Source organism: Diceros bicornis, unplaced genomic scaffold, assembly GCF_020826845.1.
Source record: "Diceros bicornis minor isolate mBicDic1 unplaced genomic scaffold, mDicBic1.mat.cur scaffold_124_ctg1, whole genome shotgun sequence".
Taxonomy (NCBI): domain Eukaryota; kingdom Metazoa; phylum Chordata; class Mammalia; order Perissodactyla; family Rhinocerotidae; genus Diceros; species Diceros bicornis.
The window spans coordinates 677,087-693,565 of NW_026691044.1; the positions used below are offsets into that span (position 1 = coordinate 677,087).

A 16,479-nucleotide genomic window follows, 5' to 3' on the forward strand; every position below is an offset into this window, starting at 1 on the left:
TGAAAAAACAACCCACCAACTAGGAGAAAATATTTGCAAATCATATATCCAACAGAGGGTTAATTTCCGAAATATATAAAGAACTCATACAACTCAACAACAAAAAACAAAACAACCCCATCAAAAAATGGAAGGTTTTTGGCAGCAGAGCTCAGAGGTGAAGGATCCAACACAGGATGTAGCCCAGAGGGACTAAGAATCTTAGGCTTAGAGTTTAGACAAGAGCTTGAGACACGGCAAGGAACTGGAGCGCCCATAGGGTGGCCTAGGGTCCAGAATAGGGCTTGAATGAGAGGTGGGGGGGTGGGGGGGGGTGGACATGACACGACATTTATATTTCCTGCCCAGGATAAAAGCCTGCTTCAGAGTCAGGGTGCCTGAGCCTACACTTGTCACTCGCCCTCTAATAGACAAACAGAGCACATCTCTTTCATCCTTTTGATATTAGGCACATGGCCATCAAATGGATCCAGTAACTTAACCCACTGTTGTACTAACTACAAGTTAGTAAGACGTTGCTAATTAACACATTGCTTTACAAGTTGCTTCATTTTCTTTTTGGAGTACATGTTGAATATTCCCAACTACGTATGTCATCAGCTTCTTTAAAGTAGAAATACTGTTTTGTCTTTGATATCTTCTCCTATAGCTTTTTAGAATCATGCTTTCCCCCAAATGGACATGTTTTTAAAGGAAGTTTCTAACCAGTCTCTTTGGAAGCTACTATGATACCGTGACAGACCTAACCTAAAACAGTGGCCAAATTGTTAGACTAGACCAGTCCCCCAGTAGACTGGAAATAGATAATGAAGGCTAAATCCCTCTTTCCCTCCCTTCCTCTTCTTACTAAAAATAAAGAAAATTGTATTGCAGTGGGATCTGAATGGAGAAATAATAGTCATTTTTCTGCGTTCAGAAATAGAGGACGTAACCAATATCCAGCCAGCAGTTTTCGATTTCTTAGCAGTGACGATTTAAGTAAATTTCACATGAGTTGTGGAGATCTAACTTTGTTATGATTGACAATAGAAAATTAGCCTTTTCTGCCGTTAAGATTATCTAGCATTCCTATCAGTCAGGTGGAATGTGGAATGAGATGGCACAGCTGTCGATTTGAAGGTCATTAAAGTCTTCAAAGGGTTAAAAGTTACTTCCACTGATGGATTTAAAACTGCCACATACACACAAACAAGGTTTTCAAAATGCCCCATTTTACATCTTTGTCGAGAGATAGTCTAGTTGCTGCATTTTTGTGTCTAGATTATATTACAGATATATTTCAATAAACCACGAAGAACCTCCGTAGATTCTAGAAGCTGGGCCATCTGTGCTTAAATAAACATCTCATGCAGCACCTGTTTTATTTTATAGGCTCTATAATCACAGTGACATTCTGAAAGAAGACCTTGAAGCCTGTGGAACAGCTGTCCTTCACCAGCCTCCGAGACTCTTCCCTGGAGGTGGCAGCCATGAAAAGCAAGTCAGGTATTATTGGGATGAAATTGCTGCTGTGGAAGGATGGCCATTCTTGTTCCCAGATGCTTCCAAATGAAAACAAAACACTAGTCCACACGGTCACCACTGGGATAGACACTTGTAGTTGTCAGTTTAACTGTTTTATGGACTTGACCATTTACTTCTTTGTAAATGTATTTGTTTCTAATTGTTAATTGGATATATCCACTCAATCCCTACTCATAACAATGTTTTAAGGGCTTACTTGGGGGGAGGGAGCACAGGTAGCCTTCATCTGGTATATTAGCATACCTTCGTGAACAACCCAGGATATAATCTAGTCTAGCCACCACCCTAGAGGGATGTCATTGGCAAGTCCAAACCCCAGATGGATTCCTCAATTTCCAAGGTCATGCTGGTGATACAGGCCCCCAATCTAGAAGATACAGGCCCCCAATCTGCAAGTATGGTCTCTGGACCAGCAGCATCAACAAGACCTGGGAACACGTTTTCCCCTCCCAGGCCTCACTGAATCAGGAATCTGGGGGTAAGACCCAGCCACCTGGGTTTTAATGAGCCCTTAAGGGAACTACCCTCCCTCAGGTTTGAGAGCCACCACTTCAAGGATATCCCTTAAAGGCCATAAAGCTAGGATGAGAGAGAGAGGGGGTTAATTATTTGCAGGGTAGTTGGCCATGTGAACCATGATTCTTGTACATCCTTCCTGAGTCAATCAGAAATCTGTTCTCTACCCTCTACCCACCTTTTAGGTAGTGTGGGTTTCTTTTCATGGCCCCAGAAGCTTTGTGGCATCTGAGCGACTTATTGAGGTCATAGAATTACATATGTGTAATTTGTGTAATGGTTTGTCCAGTGTTGGCACCTGGTCGGTGCCTAATTCATGTTGCATAATTGTTGCCAGTGACCTAACTCTGATTTTTATTTTGGGGACTGACTATATTTCCTTTTATTAAAATATATCCCCACTATTTACTAGCAGAGAACAAATTATTTCTCGAGCATGGTCAGCAGATGAGTGTCTGTGAAAGCCCACCTGAAAGGACCTTGTTTCGCTGAGAGTGAGAGGGGCTTTGGGTCTGGTTATCTTATATCTAACATCATTTTCTCTACCTTCAGTGTGCCACATAGGCTGTTTTATGTTAATGATTTTCTTCAGAGTAGAATTCAGCATAAATCCCACGAAAGCGTGAGAAGTCAAGATGATGGTTTCTAAAAGGACCTTGGCACAAGAAGACTTGGCCAATCATATGTTCCATTTAACAGAGCACAAGATGAGGTTCACAAGTCCTGAAAGTGTATACATTACCTTCTGCATCTGTACTAGTGATCTCCAAACTGTGGAAAATGCTGGAAATGACCTTCCTGGTCAGTAACTTTTCAACCTGAAGCAGTAAAGGGCAATGCAAGAAAATCCTTTTTCCTGTTTTTTGTTCTTTGTTTTTTTTGTGAGGAAGATCAGCCCTGAGCTAACATTCATGCCAATCCTCCTCTTTTTGCTGAGGAAGACCAGCTCTGAGCTAACATCTATTGCCAATCCTCCTCCTTTTTTTCCCCAAAGCCCCAGTAGATAGTTGTATTTCATAGTTGCACATCCTTCTAGTTGCTGTATGTGGTACGCAGCCTCAGCATGGCCGTTCAAGCGGTACGTCAGTGGGCGCCGGGATCCGAACCTGGGCCGCCAGTAGCGGAGCGCGCGCACTTAACTGCTAACCCACGGGGCCGGCTCCCCCTCTTTCCTGTTGTTTTATCATGCAAGATAAAAAACAGCAGTCTTAAATACTCCTTTACAAGGCGGTGGAAGAAGCTGTCTGGGGCGGAGTCTTTCTGCACTCTGTAGGTCATTTGGTGATTATGTGTTGTGAGGCTCTGTAACCAGGCCCCTGTTTCTTTCTCACTGCTTTTTGTATCTGTTGATATACTATTTTGCATAAACCACAGTTGTGGTATGTGGCATAGAAAGCATATATGCATTTATAATTCTCTGTGCAAACTGACTTGTTAGACTAAATGATTCATTGTGTGACTCTCTCAGCCTACGCTGCCAAACTGTGATTGTGGGTGATGAGATAAAATATCTACATCTACTAGACTAGAGATTTGTATAGTTTCTCAACATGCATAATAGAGCATTGATTTCCATTATGAAAGGTTGCATTTTGCATGACTGTTGGTCTACAGTTATGTATAAATCAGCTTTCCCTAAGAAATGATCCTTCTTTATGACCAACACAAATTTTAAAATTAATATCTGGAGGCTGCAAGACTGCTTCTTTACCACAATCATTTTTTTAAGCCAGATAAAGAAGTCAGGAATGATTACTAATGTCAGTGTTATGTTCTGTTACGATTAGGATTGCCCTTTTATGCCCCATTGTGTGTTGTGACTGGGGGTGCTGTTTAATGCACACTGATTGTCACTGGTTCACTGTCTAGCCTTGGAAAAAGTGCCAAGTGTTTATATGACCTTTGAGAGATAAGCAGTCAGGTCTTTAAATACAGATTCTTTCTAAAGAGTTTTATTTATTTATTTATTTTTGCTGAAGAAGATTAGCCCTGAGCTAACATCTGTTGCCAGTCTTCCTCTTTTTTTGCTTGAGGAAGTTTAGCCCTGAGCTAACATCTGTGCTAATCCTCCTCTATCTTGTATGTGGGTCACTGCCACAGCATGGCTGATGAGTGAGTGGTGTGGATTCACACCTGGGATCCGAACCCGTGAAGCAGGGCTGCCAAAGTGGAGCACGCCAAACTCAACCACTAGGTCACCAGGCCAGCCCCTCTAACAAGTTTTAATCATGGCATCGGGCTCCTTGCTGCTCTTCTTGCTCTAGCCACCCTCTGTGCCCCTCAGCGCCCAGGAATTATTGTTGGACACTCCCCTAAGTGATATATTCCCATCTGCTTTGAGATCTCCCCTGGACCAAAGCAGTCAACTGGTCAACTTGATAAACTATTTCAGAAACACAGATTTGGAGAGAATGATCTACTTTTGTTCCTTAATTGTTAATGACACTGATGTCATTAGAATTCTAAGCCAGGCAGAGTAGGAAGGCTCTAATGGGTTATGAACTCCTTAAAGCCTGTTGAAGAGAACTGTGTTTGGTGTGGCGGCAGCCCTGCTTGTGCCCCTGACCCAACCATGGCTGTCGAGGTCTATCTCTTTACTATAATCTTATCTGCAAAATGGGGTACCTGCCCCACAGCGTACTCTAAAAGATAGTGAGAAGACTTCTGAATTCCTGCTCACAAAGTGAAGCATCTTAAAAGGAAAAAGAACAAAACCGTTCCTATCATCATTATTGATTTTTGTTATATCAGGGATTAAGTGTTCAAAGACCTTCATATGAAAGGTTTACTGTTATTAGGTGGAAGACCAAGTTGTTATTTTAGACAATCGTGAATTATTAAAATATAATTCATGTCATTTGGGGTAATTGATAAAAAATTTGTTCATTATTGCCTTCTGGAAAACATATTTTAACATAAAAATGATTACTTAAGTAATTTTATCTTATATGAAATCCATATTGAGAGTACTCATTATTTTATTTTTTTTCCAGGTGCAACTAATTAATTGTCTCTTGTTAGTGGCTACTTTCAGATACAGTTGCCCAATTGTGCTCTCAAACTCATGCTGAAAAATTGAGTCAGCTTTATATTATTTGGATTACAGTATGTAAAAACCTCTTTATTTTATTCTGCCTATTATGTTCAGAATAAAATTCAGGGTACTTACTATTTTGTCTGCATTTAAAACTTTGGTCAAGTTACCAATCTGTTGTAAATCAGTTGTAATTAGGAAATGTTGGTACATTTACTTAAATTGCAGTTTTCTGATTGGAAGCCATTCCAAGTGTATGAAGTTAATTATAGACTGTTTAAAGTCTATTCTTTTATTATCTTTTTAATTAAAGGAGTATATAATTTAGCTGACATTGAACTTTGTTTTTTCTCTGTGGCATTGATGTTATAAATTTTCCAATGTAAAGTAGACGAAAGAGAAAAAAAAAACTCCTTTAAATCCTTTGTACCTTGGGCCGGCCCAGTGGCACAAGCGGTTAAGTGCTCGCGCTCCTCTGTGGCAGCCCGGGGTTCGCTGGCCCGGATCCCAGGTGCACACCAGCGCACCGCTTGTCAGGCCATGCTGTGGCGGTGTCCCATATAAAGTAGAGGAAGATGGGCACAGATGTTAGCTGAGGGCCAGTCTTCCTCAGCAAAAAAGAGGAGGATTGGCATTGGATGTTAGCTCAGGGCTGGTCTTCCTCACACACACACAAAATCCTTTGTACCACTTTGCAAATTTTCTGATTTGGTGTGTTTATGTAGAAACATGGGCAAGACTCCATGCAAGGAGAGCCATGGCTGTTGTACTCCTCACCCAATTTGTCCTGAAATCAATCTGCATGAAAGCCTGGTTTTGTGCTGTAAGTGTTGGCTTAACTGTTCAGAAGTCACAGAGTCTAGATGCTGTACCTCCTTCCATAGCTCATTTGCTATTTGACCCCATGCAAGTCAATTAATGGGTTTTGTCCTTTTGTGAGGTATGTATAATAATTATAGGAAACCTTAGCTAGTTCTTTCATACCAGAGCCCAAAGGATGGTTACAGTTGGTGGGGACATTAGTAGCCTCTTGCCTTGGCTTTGCCTCTGCAGAAGTCACGTGTATCAGTCACCAGCGAGACGGTCTCTGATAATTCAGTCCATCCCAACTACTTCAACTACTTAATTCACCCTACTTCAACTTGTTTCCAGGTTTAACTCAACCTAAGTAAACATCTTTTCAGACCAGAAGCACAATTGATTTACTCATTATGAGAAATGAAACGGCTGAATGGACTAGAATTTGCTGGTAGCCTGTGATTGCATTTTCCCGGTAGGGAAATCTCTTGTGAAACCAAATGTAGAAAAAGGTTGCTTCATTTACATAGAAACAGAACAAAGGAATTGGGTGCATTATGACATTGGTGAGGTCTAGACAGAACCAAGAAAGGCAAGTTGCTGAAGGGGCTTTCTACCAAACCAGCCAGAAACCTTAGAATCATTCTGGGAAGTTTTTAAATAAGTTCAAGGATTCCGATGACCCATCCCACTTTATTCAACTCTTGGGAAAAACTAGAGTTAGGTCAGGCAAAGATTATAACAATTAAGATTTATTAAAGAAGGTTCTGAATTGTACCTAGACTTACTTTTTTTCCAAATATTTTCTTATGAAAATTTCCAAACATACAGAAAAGTAAAAGGAACTGTGTAATGAGCATCCATATACCCACCACCCAGATTCTACCATTGACATTTGATTGCACTCCCATATGTGTGTCTCTTCATATTTCCATCCATCCATCAGTCACAATCTCTTATTTTTATGCATTTCCAAGTAAGTTGCAGACATTAGTATACTGTTTTTTAACTTTTTACTTTGAAATTTTTAAAACATTCACAAAAGCCGCTATAATAACATAATGAAGTCCCATGTACCCCTCACCCAGATCCACCAGTTGTCAACATTTTGCTAGTCTTGTTTTATCTTTCCCTCATCCACACTTTTTTCTTTGAGTAGTTTAAAAGAGACAACATATTTTACTTATAAATACTCACAAATACTTATATCTCTAACATATAAGGATGTAATACATTACCATTTACCAAGATTCTTTACTTTATCTGATACCTATTTCTTGTGAGTTTGTCTTGATTATCTCAAAAAAGTCATTTTACATTTGCTTTGTTTGTATCAGGATCGAAATGCTATCACCTGTAAACTGCTGGTTCAATCCAGATACATGATGATACTCCAGCCCAGTTATTTTGGCAAGACAATGTCATAGGTGGTGCTTGTACTTCGTTTTTTTTTTTGTGTGTGTGTGAGGAAGATCAGCGCTGAGCTAACATCCGATGCCAGTCCTCCTCTTTTTTTTTTTTTTGCTGAGGAAGATTGGCCTTGAGCTAACATCCATGCCCATCTTCCTCTACTTTATACGGGATGCCGCCACAGCATGGCTTGACAAGCGGTGCGTTGGTGCACGCCCGGGATCCGAACCTGCGAACCCCAGGCCACCAAAGCGGAGTGCGTGCACTTAACTACTGCGCCACCAGGCTGCCCCAGTGCTTGTACTTCTTATTACACCCCCCTCAGGCCGCATGTGATGTCTGGTTGTCATGTTGTTAGGAAGACTGGTCTGTGGGTTTGAACATTGATAGACTGATGCTTCAGTATAAAATTTACTGTTATGCATTTTCCACAAAATTATGATCATTTCCTAGATGCATTCATTAATTTGGACTTACAAAATGGTGACTTTTCTAATTTGTTAATTTCTTCTGCATTTATTAGTTGGAAGAACTTTTCCCATCAACTACTTGTTAATTGTGAAATGCATTTTTTGACCACAAAGGCAGGATAAATGCTTGATTCTCTCCCTTTACTTACCAATTTTCAGAATATCAAGTTGTTTCCCTAGCAGCCTCCAAAGGTTTGTTTATTTGTTTATATTTTTAATTTTGGTGAAACACACATGACATAAAATTTACCATCTTAACCATTTTTGAGTGTACAGCTCAGTAGTGTTAAGTACATTCACATTGTTCTGCAACAGATCTCTAGAACTTTTTCGTCTTACAAAACTGAAACTCATATCCATTAAATAGCTCTCCATTTCTCCCTCTCCCAGCACCTAGCATCACCATTCTGCTTTCTGTTTCTGTGAATGTGACTGCTCTAGGTGTCTTATGTAAGTGGAATCATGCAGTCTTTGTCTTTTTGTGACTGGCTTATTGTACTTAGCATAGTGTCCTTAAGATTCATCCATGTTGTAGAATGTGACAGGATTTCCTTCCTTTTTGAGGCTGAATCCAAAGATTTTTTATTATTTTTAAAACTTTTTATTATTTATTTTTTAAATGAACTTGTAGATTTTTATATATTTGCTGTGTTTAAGTCCATTGCACTCATTGTTCTTTTTGGTGCTCAAATTGTCCCGTCCTTGGCCAGCAGGAACCCTTTGAAGATGGCCTCTGAGACCTTTTGACATGACTCAGTGGTCTTTGATAGCTTCCGTACTTTCTGGTATGACAAGGTTTTCCAGGCTCGTCTTGTACATTTCCTGCCCCAGAACTAGAACAGGGCATTTCCCTAAGGGAAGCTGGTTCCTTTTAGTATCTAAATACCGTAGTCTAGGCAGCAATATAGGCTTCCCTTTAACTCTTTCCTAATAATACCTTAATTTTTAAAAAATTTCATAGTAAGTATATAACAGGAATCAACTGTTGTTGAGATGGAAATGTGATCTGTTTCTCTTAACTACACTTAAGAGGAGGGTGACTATCTGTGCAGTGATTTGAAACCATAGCCGCGCATTAGAATCGCTCTGTGAGCCTTAAAAAATCCCAATGGCTGGACCACACCTCAGGCCAATTTTACTAGACTCTGTAGGGGTGGCATTAGGCACCTGGATTTTGCAAACCTCCCCAGGTAGTTCCAGTATGCAGCCAAAGTTGAGAATGCTCATCTAGCAATGAAATCATAACCAAAATAAAATTAAAAAAGAAATACCAAGACTCTGGAAATTCCCTTAGTCCAGAATATATTAGGTTCTAGACTTTTCTGGATGAACTGTCTTTTACCAACTTGATTAAGGGGCCTTTGAAAATATGGGAATCTCATAAGTAACCCAATACTACAAATTTCTAATGTGTCTCCTATTTCTGTGTTATAGATCTGAACAAGCGTCAGCCTCAGGCTTATTGAGGGCACAGTTGGGTCAGCACATGGCCACCTTGAAAGAACGTGATAATTCTATCACAGAAGAGGTAGCTAAGAAGTCTGAAGTTTTCCAGTCAAAAACGTGGACCAGAGGACAGGGGTTAGTAATTTTTATTTTTTTTAATAAGTTTCAAGATGTACAAATTATTCATTTAAGGAAATAGTCATGTTCTTAGCAATGGTTAACATAGTTGAAAAAAGATTAAATAATAGTGAGGTTTTATGGTTGGTTTTAACTTTCTGCTCTCAGGCCTTTTGCATAGTGTTTTATGTAGGAATCTCAACTCCTTACATAACGTTGATTCAGGTTTTGGAGCTAACCTAATTAAGCATATCTACCACAGCATTTTCCAAGGAACTTAGAAGCCTCTTGTGGCATCCTGGTTTTCTTTCTCCACTCCATCCAGACCCGGGAAACAGAGCCGTCTTCCGTGGCTGACGTGTGGGCTGGGGGCGAGAAGGTCCGAGGGAGTGGAGCCTTGCTGTGCCGGGTCCAGCCTAGGCCAAGGAGTTGGTGTTTATTGAGTAGATGCTGAAAAGCCGGTAGAGCTTTGCGAGCGGGGCTGTAATGAGGTCTCTGCTGCGCCTTGGGGAGTGCTGTCTGCTTGGAGTGGGACTGAGACGGGGAGGAGCGGGCCCTGCTGTGGGCCAGACAAGACAGCGAGGGGCCTGACTCAGGAGCTGGCGCAGAGGGGAGCGTGAGCTGCTGAAGAGACCAGGGAACCCACGGAGCAGACTCCCAAGGAAGGCAGGAGGGGCCTGACTCAGGAGCTGGCGCAGAGGGGAGCGTGAGCTGCTGAAGAGACCAGGGAACCCACGGAGCAGACTCCCAAGGAAGGCAGGAGGGGCCTGACTCAGGAGCTGGCGCAGAGGGGAGCGTGAGCTGCTGAAGAGACCAGGGAACCCATGGAGCAGACTCCCAAGGAAGGCAGGAGGGGCCTGACTCAGGAGCTGGCGCAGAGGGGAGCGTGAGCTGCTGAAGAGACCAGGGAACCCATGGAGCAGACTCCCAAGGAAGGCAGGAGGGGCCTGACTCAGGAGCTGGCGCAGAGGGGAGCGTGAGCTGCTGAAGAGACCAGGGAACCCATGGAGCAGACTCCCAAGGAAGGCAGGAGGGGCCTGACTCAGGAGCTGGCGCAGAGGGAGCGTGAGCTGCTGAAGAGACCAGGGAACCCATGGAGCAGACTCCCAAGGAAGGCAGGAGGGGCCTGACTCAGGAGCTGGCGCAGAGGGGAGCGTGAGCTGCTGAAGAGACCAGGGAACCCATGGAGCAGACTCCCAAGGAAGGCAGGAGGGGCTCCAGCCCAGGAGCCAGATTTAGAGCGTTCCCGTCGTGGTCCTCGTCATTCCCTGGAGAAGCCATACACTCAGAGAGATGGCCTTTCCTTTCCTAAATTTAATGTCTTGTGCACGTGTCTAGTTTCATGTATGTTTTCTCATCCTTACATGTAATATAGGGTTTTCTGGCTTTGATGCTTTTTATTTTTATCATGCGCAAAGTTCGAGGATTCTGCATGTGCCCCTCCCGGAGGCGCAGCTTGCCATCTCTGCACTGAAGTCACACACCTGTGTGGCTGTGTGGTCCAGAGCCTCTGCCATCAACCCTCAAGCCTCTCAGAGCACCTTCAGTCCTTCTCAAGCCCCCCTTTCTTTGCCCCTTTGATTAAAAGAGAGTAGAAGTGCTTTTTTAAGCATTTCAAACATACAAACAGAGAGTGATAAAATGAACCCAGGAATCCCATGCCTACCAGCCCAGACTCACATGTGTTGTTACCATTGCACCCTATTTATCTCAGACCTGCTCCTCATCTTCCTTCTCCTCATCTTCCTACCCCTCCTCCTTTTCCCCCTCCCTCTTGGCTTCTCTCTCTCCCCCTTTCACGCACCTTCCCTCCCTTCTTCTGCTCTTTCTCTCCTCTTCTTCTCCCCTCCTTTTCTCCTTCTCCTCCTCTCCCTCCTCTAACCTCCTTCCTCCCCAATTTCTTTCTCCTGAAATAAATTATTACGGAGATACAGCCCCTGTGCGCTTCTCCTCAAGCCCATGCCCCTTTTCAGAGGTAATCTTGTGCTATCCTTCCCACACATATTTTCATTTCACTGCACTTCCTGTGACTCAATAAGTAACCTATAGTTTTGTTTTGTTTGAGGTATGATACCAGTTGTGTGAATGTTCTTTGAGAAAGAACCATGTTCTTGAGGAAAAACAGAACCTGTGTTTTTTAGATCCGTTCCACACCTATTGATAAATGGAGATCTTTTTTTTTTTTAGGTCAGGAAGGTTAGCCCTGAGCTAACATCTGTTGCCAATCCTCCTCTTTTTACTGAGGAAGATTGGCCCTGGGCTAACATCCATGCCCATCTTCCTCTACTTTATATGTAGGATGCCTGCCACAGGATGGCTTGATGCACCTGCCATGCATATGTCCACGCCTGGGATCCCAACTTGTGAACCCTGGGCCGCTGAAGCGGAGCAGGGGAACTTAACCACTCTGTCACTGGGCTGGCCCAATAAATGTAGATCCTAAGAAGGATTTGTTTTCCGGTTTTGTTGTCCATTTTCTCTAGTACCATTTTGTAACAACATTGTATTCCATTCTTGTTCACTCGAGTAGGTCACATCTCAGCCGTGTCAAGGCTGAAATAAGCAGTGGTCCACTGCCCTTTCCTATCTAGTCATCTTCTTTTAAAAAGGTGTTGTTTATATTAGAAAACATATTCCCAGTTCCAGACAACCAATCCACTCATAATTTTTCAAATAATAACTCCATTATTTTTTTTTTAAAGGATCTCTCAGTGTTGCTTGGTTTTTTGTTTTTTTTTTTAATTTTATTTATTTATTTTTTCCCCCAAAGCCCCAGTAGATAGTTGTGTCATAGTTGCACATCCTTCTAGTTGCTGTATGTGGGACGCGGCCTCAGCATGGCCGGAGAAGCCGTGCGTCGGTGCGCGCCCGGGATCTGAACCCGGGCCGCCAGCAGCGGAGCGCGCGCACCCAACCGCCAAGCCACGGGGCCGGCCCAATAACTCCATTATTAATGAGAAGGGGCTGCCCAATTAATAACTTATGAATCAAGTGCTATTCTGCCTCCCCTCGTAGGTTTTTTGTTCCCTTTTAAATCATCCTGATCTCATCTTAGTGACAATCATAAAAATTACCAATAAATTAATCACAAAATCTGTCCTTAAAAATCGAAGTAAGCAGGCAGTTTCTGAAACGGTTAGGTTGTGACTGAAGAAATGCACAGCCGTAAAGAACAATGTTACCAAAATGACGTGGGCAGGGCAAGCCTTGCGAACTTTAGAACAAAATGCTTTTGTGAGTTCTAGGACTGCTTTGATTTACATGTCATGCTTTTACTATTAGCAAAATCAAGTATCTTTGGTTGTTTCCCTGTATTGAAACAATATACACCTTTAGTAAATAGCATGAGTTACATATTTCTCTGTAGATAAAAATCTTAAAAATAAGAGATTTTCAAAATTTAAGAAAGTTCTACTAAAAATTACTTGGCTAAGAGTCTAATGCAGCTCAGAAATATTTACTTTGATCTCTTGGGTAAATGGCTAATTAAACAGTCACGTGTAAATGATGTTTACCTGTGGGTCCCCTTGCTGTCAGCTAGAGTCAGTCCTGTCTCTTGAGTAAATACATCATTAAAGCCGCTGAAACTCAGATTATGTCCCCTTGAGACCAGATAAGATCCACAGCATCCGCATACCCTATTAGGCAATTACATAATTGAGCTGCAGGCTTTTAAATCAGAAAAATTTATAATTACTTTATGTGGAAAAAAAAATGAGTTGGGTGCTTCATTAAAACACAAAGTGCCTTAATACTCCTTCTCTCCTAAGTAATGTCTGTTTCCACCGAGGAGAACTTCTCCAGGGAAAGCAGAGTGGCTTACTGGTGGCACTCATAGAGTGCCCCCACCACACATACCAGAAAGACACATGACTAGTCACAGAAATACCTTCATCTCTCCCTAAGGATCGACTGTTCTCTTGGTCTTCTCTCTTGAATACTCATTTGCTGGCTCATATGAATACTTTCCCCTTTCTTTTAATTGCTGCACAGATAAAATCCCCTTCCTATAACTTAGACATACCTTAGGTGATGATGCTTGCATTTCTCTTTAAACATTGAAAAATTACTTCTGGTGTGCAAGAGGAAGGTTCTTGAGGAAAAAGTCAGTTAAATCTGTGTATTAGGGGAAATTGTCATCTGCTGTCTACATCCGTGGTTTTTAATTCTCCTGCTTTTCTGTCTCTGCATTAACAGCACTGATTTACATACAGAAGGAAATGTAATTTTATTAAATGCTTTCACATTCGCTTTCTGTTTGTATTTGTACCATCCATCGCAGAAATCAGATTCCTTTGGAGCTAGCATGTGTTTTTCTTAAAAAACTAGCAGGAAAAAAAGAAAACCAAACTTGGAATATTAAGGTAAACAAAAAGGAGAAAATAAAATTGCCCGTTGACGTTGTGGTGCATGGTTTTTAATATTTAATATATTGGCAAACATGGGTTGTACTGTTTGTGTCCATAGCTTCTTTTTTTCCCACTTGTCACAAGTGAACTTCCTTTCATACCATCACATGTTCTTCTACATCATTTCCAACAGCTGTGCAGAGACCCCTGTGTGGCTATTCCACTGTCCCTTTAACCAGCCTCTTGTTCAACATTTAAGTTGTTTTTAATTTTTCCTGTAGTAAAAAAATTTCAAAGAACATCTGAGCAATTCAGTTTGTACAAATATCCATGCTATTTCCTTAGAATGAATTCCTAGATGTAGAGTTGTTAGGTCGAAGGGAATGCGTGTCTTTCAGCCTTTTGCTCTGCACTGCCAGATCTCACTCTGGAGGGGTCATCAAAGTCACAAGGAATGGAGGAAAATATATATATATATAATCTGAGCTCTTTATGAAACTGGGTGCTATCAACCTTTTTTTTTTTGAGCACCAAATTGAGAAGTGCAAATGACATCCAATTTTTTTGTTCATTTGACCTTTATATTTACCATTGAGGTCAAACTTTTCCCCTACCTATTTGTGAGCCCTTGGTGGTTCTTCTTTTATAATTTGCCAGTTCGTGTCCTTTGCTCATTTTTCTATTAGGTTAGTAATGTTTTTCTTGTTGACTTGTAAGAATTGTTTTTATATAAATTCGTACAATTTGTTGCAATATTTTGAGCAGTTTGATTTTTGCCTTTCATTTTTCTTAATGATATTTTGGACACAAAGTCTTTTCCGTTATTATCTTCATCTGTCTATTTATGCATTTGAATATCACAGTTAAGTTTCTGGATATAAATTAAGAGGCAGCCTAGATGACTCTTGGGGTTCTAGACCTAGCAGGAACCGTAACTGACCTTTGAGAAAAATTCTGGTAGAATTGAGCCAGTAATTCTAAGTGTGTCCTGCTAAGTGTAAATCATAGGACGATTTGCCTTTCTAAGATGTCAAATATGACCATCAGTCATTCTACAAATAGTGTGTGCCTTGGCATTGAATTTCTAAGCCTTTTCTCCTGGCTCCTGGGAAGGCAGAAAAGTGAGGAACTAGTTTGTTCTATTGACTTAGGCTCCAGACTGCTGAGAACAGTGAGACAGTCCCCAGTCTCCCTCCTGGGCTCCAAATGTATGAAATCAAAGAGAGCCTTTATTAGCTAACAGATAAGTTGAGACCCAAGCATAGTCTATTCATAAGCACCATCAGGAGGCCCATGGTAAAAGTGTTGTCTGGTGGCATTTTTCAGATAGAGAGCTCCAATTTGCAGAGCCCATTCAGTCCCAGCATGAGCTGTGTAAAGCAGCTTGTTCCCTCTTCTCTGGGCTTTTGTTTCTTTGTAGGTATGGGTTAGTGTTGTCAGTTTCAGACTGCAAGCTCCTTCAAATTGGGGGCTTCCTTAGAAATATGCCTGGCTAAAGCATCTGCAAACAGTACATCCTGAGAATGTATTACAGATGTTTTTCCTGACTCTGCAGAAGTTGTTTTTGACTAGAAACCTCTAACCATTCCTTGTCTGAGATTGACTTTTGTTTCTGTCCCTGCTTATCATTATTACCTGCTTATTAGGGATTTATATTGTGGGTTCCCTTATGAATGACCCATTGGGCAGATCTGCTGCTCTCTTTCTTGGCTCTGTGGTCCAGTAAAGTGAAGCCAACCATTCTCATGTAATTTGACCATCCATCAAAATCCTTATAAAATAAAAGACTCATCTTTGAGAAATTATCTCTAGGATTATCTTAAAAGATGAGTCCTTTTATAAACATCTCTATCAAAAAAGTAAGAGAAATCCTAGAGATAAGAGTATTGAGTAGTGAAGATAAATGGGATAAAATATATGAAATAAGTGAAAACCTGCAGTATGCCCACTACTTTATTTACCTCACCATGGTAAAAAAAAAAAAAAGAGGGCAGAGTGTAGAACTAGTAGCAGTGGTGGTATTCTTATCAAGTATACAAGGACTTATTAGAAAGACATTTGCAGGATTATTATAGCATTTTATTGTGTTCTTTTGAAACCCAGTTGGAACCCAGCTAAAGCAAAAGAGGGTCTTAATATGAAAGAGGTGCACAAAACAGTGAGATAAATTGTGTGTCATCATTGAGGGCCCAGTTACAAGTAATCTGAGTCATTGACAATCCAAAACAGTTTCCATTATCTGCAAATTCTACAGTAAAAAGTGTAGAAAGTCCTTTAACAATTTTATTCTTAAAATATGTGTTAAAACAGTGGCTCTTACGAAGTCATGCCAAGAAATTATTAGTTACAGCTATTGCATAAGGTAATACGACGAAGAAATACATATTTGAGGCTCTCTCAGAATGTTTGAATTATTTTAGGAAAAGAAAATTATAACTTTCACTTCAGAATTTGGGTCAGTTCTTTTTGTTCATATTCTAAAATGCTTTTCATAGATCCAGGATGATTGGGCACACAGAATAGGAGCTTATCTCTCTGTGGAAGCAGACAGACTAGAGCAGGAGAGGTGGAGGTCTGGAAATGAGACAGGCCACAGTGGTCCAGCTTGCGCACTGACAGTTGAGAGATGGCAGGTCAAGGAGGTGACACTATTCTTCACACCTGTCTTCCTGGACAGATTCTGGAAGCAGGTGCAGTACAGTGGTCCATGTAGGCAGCTGGGATTGAGGCATTATGGCAGCCAGTGATGGGAACCAGCCCTGGCCTGAGCTTCGAGGGCAGGACTCTACACCTGAACCCCAGTATGCAGAAACAG

The 16,479-nt window shown here is 41.4% G+C and overlaps 3 protein-coding genes across 3 annotated transcripts in view; 2 read left to right on the forward strand and 1 right to left on the reverse strand.

Moving 5' to 3' along the window:
* The window catches only part of LOC131402530 (adhesion G protein-coupled receptor E4-like), a 494,190-nt gene that overhangs the window by 450,514 nt on the left and 27,197 nt on the right, over positions 1-16,479 (reverse strand). The window lies entirely within an intron of this gene.
* LOC131402526 (centrosomal protein kizuna-like) overlaps positions 1-16,479 on the forward strand; it is a 283,064-nt gene that overhangs the window by 246,472 nt on the left and 20,113 nt on the right. The window contains 3 exon segments of the mRNA XM_058537229.1: positions 1,372-1,485; positions 9,187-9,302; positions 9,305-9,333. Of these exon segments, the coding sequence (XP_058393212.1) occupies positions 1,372-1,485; positions 9,187-9,302; positions 9,305-9,333 (259 nt within the window).
* Positions 1-16,479, forward strand: part of LOC131402539 (5'-3' exoribonuclease 2-like) — a 141,438-nt gene that overhangs the window by 54,133 nt on the left and 70,826 nt on the right. The window lies entirely within an intron of this gene.